General features: G+C 37.5%; 1 protein-coding gene across 1 annotated transcript in view; it reads left to right on the top strand.

Annotated features, from left to right (window-relative positions):
* Window positions 1-8,042, top strand: part of CERK (ceramide kinase) — a 51,043-nt gene that overhangs the window by 20,680 nt on the left and 22,321 nt on the right. The window contains exons 3-6 of the mRNA XM_009883221.1: window positions 575-697; window positions 3,359-3,484; window positions 4,020-4,083; window positions 7,920-8,042. Of these exons, the coding sequence (XP_009881523.1) occupies window positions 575-697; window positions 3,359-3,484; window positions 4,020-4,083; window positions 7,920-8,042 (436 nt within the window). The remainder of the gene's footprint in view (window positions 1-574; window positions 698-3,358; window positions 3,485-4,019; window positions 4,084-7,919) is intronic.

Consider the following 8,042-nt stretch of genomic DNA (forward strand, 5'->3'; position numbering starts at 1 on the left):
TGCTCCCATGGCAGAATTTTATGTTGTGGAGTACTTTCCTCTTATTTAGTCTTTTGGTAACAATGATTGGTAAAGCTGTAGATGGAAAGTTAAGGGCACTTCTTGTCTCACCAGCCTAGTTCTAAATGCAGAAGAAAACTTTATGAAATTAAATTCACCCTGTTGGTTACATGGGAGCTGATGTGAGGGTTTGGCTTATCGTCTAGGCTTATGACATTTTCTGTTATGTGGACATTGCAGACTTTAATACAGATAAAATAATATATAAGCTCAGTGAACTTTTATATGAGTATGTCTATAACCAGTTCATGGAAAATGGATTGTATTTGGTTTAAAAAGAAGTTTGTTTGGGTATCTGCTATAAGGTAATGACCTAGAGCAAGAGTTTTCATTTTGACTTTTTACAAATGTCCTGTTCACGCTCTGAATGCTTCTGTCATTTGCAGAAATGTGTAGTGAGGGTTAATTACCACTTTTTTCCAAAGGTAGATATTTTGGAGATCTCTCTGAAATATATTTGTCATTTCACAGAACTGTCTCATTGTGCTTTTTTTTTTTTTTTAAATTTATATAGTGTATTATGTGAAGAAGGCCCGAAATCACCGCTGGCGGTGCAGTGATGTGACATTTTGGTGTGTTGATGAGCACTTGTGTAATCAGTGGATACAAGCACTGAAAGAATTACTTGAAATGCAGAGTAAGTTTGACTAAACTACTAACATTTGCAACATCATTTTACAGGTTTGTACGTAAATTAATATTATTTTGATATATCTGCTTTTTTTGAACTCTTAAAGAGCAGCTTATGCTCAAAAGTTGAGGGAACTGAGAGTTAAGTGTCACATTCTTCCTGTGTCTACTTCTGTATGTTGCATATTTGCTGAGTTGTACTGAGTGTTGTACGCTAATTGGTCAGGACTATAGGTGTCTTATAATTTTGCCCAGATGTAAATTATTTTCACAAAATAGGGACATGTTAGAAGCTTAGCAGAGCCTTTAAATTACTGTAGCTTTGGAAAGCATAAAGGGCAGATGTAAGCTCAGAGATTTAAGGTACTCTAGAGATCCAAGAATGACGACTGTAGCAATTATAAGGTTTATGGATGGCTTTTTGTGTGTCTGTCTCACCTTTCCAGTCTTTCTCATCGATGACGTGCCATTAATAATTTCTGGGACTCTTGGACGTCTACTTCTTAGAAGGCTAGAAGTAGTTTTGCAGGAGTTATTCCTGAAAGAGATACCTTGATAGAAGTTGGGGAGCGGCAGGAGCAGAGCAACTCCATGACAGAAGGGAGGTTGAGGATGGCCATGGCACAGACAGTGCCCTCACCAACCGGGGTGCAGCCCCACTGTATCTGAGCAGGGATGGGGATAGCAGCAGGTCCCATCTACATCCCAGATGAGATAAAGTAAATAGGTCTATCCAGGGAGGTCGGACAGGAGCAGCAGGAGATGGAGATGGAGCTGGGGGCAGGACTGGAGATAAGCTACCTACAGTGTAGGTCTGAGGTCCATCTGAGACATAGAGCCAGAGAAGGGACTGGATACAAGTACATCTACAGTGTGACTCAAGCAAGTACTTAAGGCTCACAGAATAAAAATGGATATTTAACAAAAAATGTTCTTCTGATCAGGCATTGTAAGCGTGCATCTTACTAATGTTTTTGTTACACAAGGTATCTAGCTTCCAGTAAAATAATTAAAAAAATGGGGTTTGTGCACCCATTAGGTACGCCTCTGAGAGATGCAGCCTGGGCAGTCATCTCTGAGTGCAGGTGTTCAGTCTATCAGTAACAAACTATTTCAGAAGAGGTGACAGGTTCTCAGAGAGATTGAATGATGCTTTGGGTGTGTGACAGCTTTAAACCACTCACACAGTCGAGCTTGGGTGTATTTATTATGCAAGTGTGCTGATCTAATAATTCTGTTTATTCTTTCCTTTTAAAATAATAATTTGGAATGCCATCTGAGGAAGTGTGAATGTTATAACAGGTCTTTGTATTCTATAGAAAAAAGGAAGGCTCTCTAGCTGCAGCAAGCATTACCGTTCTGTGTGTCTGTTAGTACAGAGGTGTAATAATTTTCATTGCCACCACCAATGTAAACCCATAACTATTTGAACAAACTTGAGATAGTAATATCAAAGGTGCTTTCCAGCAGGAAGGGGTTACACAGTAGGGCAAGCACTTACTGTGCAGCACGTAGTTTTGTGAGGTATTCTTATTGTGTCTTTATCACAGGAAGGAAATGTATTATAACTTATGTTATCAAAGCAAGAATGTTGTTTAAATAAATTAATGTAAAAGTATTTCTATGTATGCTTCACTCACAAGTGCCTTTTCTATTGATGCTCTTGGTTTGTCCTTTGTCATGTGTGCCTGTGATACTAATGTCCTTTAGTGGGAAGGTACTGCAAGAATAATATGCATAAGAATGTGAGACGTGGAGTCACATGAAATGATTCTGAATTTCACTTGATGTCTTATGACAAATTTGTTCAATACTGTCAGTATCCTCAGTGTAATAAAAAGGATAGGTGAAGGAGGTTTTTATAGCTCTTTGAGCAAGAGTTATAGAGTTATAACCCAGCAATGTGCAGTCACAGCCCAGAAAGCCAACTGTATCCTGGGCTGCATCAAAAGAAGTGTGGCCAGTATGTCAAGGGAGGTGATTCTGCCCCTCTACTTTGCTCTGGTGAGACCCCACCTGGAGTGCTGCATCCAGCTCTGGAGCCCTCAGCACAGGAATGATATGGGCCTGTTGGAGCGGGTCCAGAGGAGGGCCACAAAATAATTAGAGGGCTGGAGCACCTCTCATGAGGAGAGGCTGAGAGAGTTGCAGTTGTTCAGCCTGGAGAAGGCTCCAGGGAGACCTTATTGTGGCCTTCCAGTACCTAAAGGGGGCTTACGGGGAAGATGGGGGGGGACTCTTTCTCAGGGAGTGTAGTGATAGGACGAGGGATAACGGTTTTAAACTGGAAGAGGGTAGATTTAGATTAGCTATTAGGAAAAAATTATTTACTGTGAAGGTGGTGAGACACTGGAACAAGTTGCCCAGACAAGTTGTGGATGCCCCATCCCTGGAGGTGTTCAAGGCCAGGCTGGATGGGGCTTTGAGCAACCTGGTCTAGTGGGAGGTGTCCCTGGCCATGGCAGGAACTAGATGGTTGGAACCAGGTGATCTTTAAGGTCCCTTCCAACGGAAACCATTCTACAATTCTATAAGAGTTAATAAAAAGTTATAAAAGGCTTTTGTGCCTTTTGTGTTCACTTTGTTTACAGGTTTGTTTTTATATAGCTTGTTGAAATTTATTTTTGTATACAAAAGCAGTGTACTAGAATATTTTCCTTTACTGCAGAGTCGAGACCAAAGCAGTTGCTTGTGTATATCAATCCGTATGGAGGAAAACGACAAGGGAAGAGGATTTATGAACAGAAGGTTGCTCCACTCTTCAGTCTGGCCTCCATCTCCACTGATGTTGTTAGTGAGTAATGAATATTTAAATTTCTTAATTAACACAATATGAACTGCTTAAAACATCTCTGAGTAGCTTAAGTTCTTTTGTTACTTAGTTTCATTTCCTTACTATGGAAAGATAAGTGGTAGAGAGGGAATGTCTTCTTGTTGAAGCATAGGTAGCCAGATAAATGATGACCTTATATGAATTTTCTGCTTACTAAACTAAAACTTCTGGTACTTTAGAGCTATTTGAGCTCTTAGTTTGTAAGATACTTTCTTATCTTTTTCAGTTTTACTGTTTAAAACCAATTGTTTATTTGCACAATTTTATAGTGAAGTATTTTTCCATATATACTACAGTGCTTGTATATTTCAATTCTTTCTTTGGCATAAAAATCTTTTGAAAGACGTTTTATGGGCAGGCTGTTTTATGGTCACATTGGTAATAGAATTATGGTTATTAATGAATTAATAATAGCATTTTTATAATCGTATATTACATACCATTTTGTAATAGTATTTTTAGTAAAGTAATTTTTAATGTGTTTATTTCTTCATAGTAACTGAACATGCTAACCATGCTAAGGACAATTTATTTGAAGTTAATATTAATAAATATGACGGGTGAGTAACTTCACTTGCCTTTTTTTTCTTTCCTAGCTGATATATTCTGTAATCAGTCTGTTCTTGTCTCTAATTTAAAATAGCAGCCTTCATTGCTGATATGTTTATTGCAACAGCTGAGAGTTCTGGGATATATTTCTTTCCATAAGAGAATCACGTGTAGGAGTATCAAAGGAAAACTAAACTGTTTCAGTAAACCTGTTCAACACACAATGTATTCAAGTGTAGTATATCAAAGTTTGCAAGTGTAGTATATCAATGTTTGCATGATTTTTGTGCTCAAAAAATGAATGTAATATAAATTCTGCTTGTCCAGAAGTTGAGCATTCTGTGACAGGTTGAAAACTACCCTGAAGTGTTTGGTGGTATAGGTGATCTTGACATATACATGAGTCCAGAAAACTGCATCAGTAGCATTCAGCTTGTGTGTTAAAACCATGAACTATTTAGAAATGTTTCGGTTAGTTCCTCTTGCTATGTAGGACTGTTCAAATAAAGGCTACATTATTTGGCTTGATTTGTGTTTGTTCTTTTGTGGAATTACTGTTTTAAAAGAAGACCTAACTGAATAGTGAAATTGCATTCCATTATTAAATCTGCAGTAGAAGCAGAATATTTTAATAAATAAGCTAGTCGTTCCAGTTTCTAGTTCGTGACATGAAGCAAGTTACGTGACTGGAGAATCATGAAAAATGTATGCAGAACTTGTGCAGATAAACTCTCATAACTACAGTATTTTGAAGTAATACCTTGTCGTGCTTATTGACAGGTACATTTAAACAGATAAGTTGCAAAACTAAAACACTTTATCTTTTCACAGTGCTTTTGCTAGTGGAAAGGATCTGTATGTATTGTATAAATAGAGTGAGGGCACGATGTTGACCAGTTGTGCTAGTAAGAAACCACATTCACAAATTGACTTCCTAGACTTAACCTGCTTTAAAATGAGTTGACTTGAAGCAAGCAGTTTTGACTATACTGGGATTTTTCTTAATTTTGCAGAAGTGCAAGGAAAGGAAACTGGGATCCTAGAAAAACCTAGTTAGTTATGATTTTTCCTCTTCCTTTGACTTAAATGATTTGTAATAGATAATACTGTCAGTTGGTGAAGTTCTGATACCAAAGCAGAAAAGAAAAGTAAGTGAGGCCATGTCCACTCCTAGCAAATTGTTTTTTACAAGTGGCAGTAACCAATTGTATTGGTACCTGAAGTGCTTTTGGCAGATTCAAACAGTTTGTTACTGTAGAATTCTTTTTTTTCTTTGGTGAGGCTTTTTGGTTTTCTCTCTCTAACATGACTGAGTTAAACAACTGGCCACAGAACTGCATCTTTTTAGAATTTCATGATTCTTCTGTTCCCAGAATGGGCCTTTATGGCGTTTAGCTTGGGAACTGCAACCTGTCTTTCCAAGCCTGATTTGTATCCATCAAGCACAAGTCTGTTTCTGTGGTGGTCTGTGATGTTAGGAAGGAATTCTTGGATTAATACTACTTTTTAAAAACAGAGCATGTAGTTACATGGAAGATTATTAAACTGGTTGAACTCACATAAGTGCATGTGTTTCTTCAAGTTTGACTCTTCTGACATACAGGAAAAACTTTCTTTGTATTCTTACACCTAATTGTTGTTCTCCTGTTCTCTTAGATTGGTTCTGATAAGTGGCTTTCCCTTCATTCAGTGATGAGATTCTTCATTTAGTCTCCAGATTCCCTATTTGGCAAAGCCATGCAATTTTGGAACTAGATACAGGATTCTTAGTGATAACCGCTTCACTGCCTTCCAAGTGTATTTAGCTGACGCGGCTTATTTAAAGCTCTTGTGCTAGTTTCCTCTTTGTTCTTCCCATTTTCGCCTTGTAAGAATATCCTACGGTGAGTGTGCTGATCTAATAGCTCAGTGATAGAGCCGCTTCTCTTTGAAGACAGTTATTTAAAATATTCATTCAGTTACAATATAGCAGTTTTTTGTACATCATTGTGCAGAACAACTAGAGCATGCTGTAATATTATGCAGGTAATTACCATGTTTAGAATAAGTCTGACGTGTATGAATCACTGTGCTTCCTTATCCATGTGCCTGTTGCTCAAGCCTTTGTAAAACTGTTTCAGGTTGGGTTTTTTCCCTAGTTCTTGAATTATTTCACAGAATGGTTGAAATCAGAAGGGCCTCTTCTTTTAAAACTCATTTGTCTTGTGGACTTGCTTCTCCTGAAGTCCTTTGGCATATGTAGTTTACTGTTATCATCTGTCTAAAAAGTGAAATGCTAGTCCATTAAAAAAATAAACCGAAAATGTAAGAATCGCTCCAAGAAGACCTCTCTTACAGCAGTTCTTCACTAGAGGCCTTCACACGTGTGACTCGCGCATTGGTCATCTGATGTTTGCAGTTAATTTGGTCATGCTGATATTGTGTATGTGACCTTCTTTATCTGTCAATATTTACCCTTGATAGGTATAGACGTAAATATCACTATCATCTCTGAGCCTGGATATAGTATTTGTTATAAATAGAATGCTACTGAGACAACATTCACCTTAAGCTGAAGTGGAAATTTTTGTCCACTTAACCTCTTTCTTAAAGTCTGCGGACAAAGATGAGATAGACTAAAGTTGAGGAATAAAGTAGTTAAACTATGAAAAGATGAATTAATTATAAAAATGGAAAACAAACATCCTTTTCTCCCTTCTCTCCCACTCTGGTCTTGACTTTGAGTGGGATAGTGTATATTTTTAAGACTGTCCTCTCCAGTCATGAAAAAATGACAAACTTTCCTTCTGCTCAAAATGGAATAATAAGTAAATTTAAATCATCGGTATTTTAAAATGAAATAAACTAACTTGTCCTATGAAATAAGTGGTCATTCTGCAATAGCTGTTGCTGACTACATGGAAAAGTAAGTATTAGTTTATGCGTTGGAAATAATTGCTACAGGTAACAGTAAACAGATACCATCCCTAAACAGGTACGCTTGGGGACTACAAGCATAACTTCAGATTTTTCATGTGTTCCTTTATTTGGATTAGTATTTCAGTTAAAGACTGTTATGCTTTTAGAATTCAGGGTGTGCATTTGATTACCGTGCATGAAATGTATACTGCTGTAAAATAGTCTTTTACTTCCTAGTATTTGCTTGGCTGTGGACTCTCTGCTGAGCTTTAACATATTGAGGATCTGTGTAGCTGCTGCACCAGCTCTGACCTGAATTAAGTTTGCAAACCAAAGTTTTGCATCTGGTAACATTTGGAACTCTGTGTTTCATTATGAATGGTTATGTAGATATACATGACTCCTGTCTGTTTGATGGGCTCTCAGCACGTTCAAAAGAGCATGCAAGCATGCACTTTTCTGTTTTTTGACTTTTATATAATGTATATCCCTATTAAAAATTAATAGTGTACAATATACTTCTGCCTGGAGCCACAAATATTAACTTAAATTTCCCTTTTTAGTACAGGTATCCTATTTCCATGTTGTTTATTTAGAAAGCTGTATGTACAGTCCTGTTCAGTGTTTTCCTTGTACAGTGAATTTCCACTGATATTTGTCCGTCTGCACACAGCAATAGAGGCTAAAGATTTTTTTTTTTTTTAGGTTGCATTCCAGCATTTTTTTCTAATGTTACAGACATGTCTAGGCGCATTTGCAGTTGTGTAGCTTGAATTTTTTTTCTGCTTTTGTTAATTGCCAAGTTGACTGTCAGCTACTATATTCTGTAAAAATGGAGCTGGAGAATATAACAACTATTTTTGATGTGCCCAGTGCATGCCCTAAGTAGAACACTTGCTGTGTTGTTTATTGACTGTTAGTGTGCATTCTAATTTGTGTTTCCTGGCAGTGTTGTTTGTGTTGGTGGGGACGGCATGTTCAGTGAAGTGATGCATGGTCTCATTGGAAGAATGCAGAAGGACTCTGGCATAGACCAAAATAATCCCAAAGCACCGTTAGTCCAGTGCAATAT

Source organism: Charadrius vociferus, unplaced genomic scaffold (assembly GCF_000708025.1).
Source record: "Charadrius vociferus isolate BGI_N301 unplaced genomic scaffold, ASM70802v2 scaffold363, whole genome shotgun sequence".
Classification (NCBI taxonomy): domain Eukaryota; kingdom Metazoa; phylum Chordata; class Aves; order Charadriiformes; family Charadriidae; genus Charadrius; species Charadrius vociferus.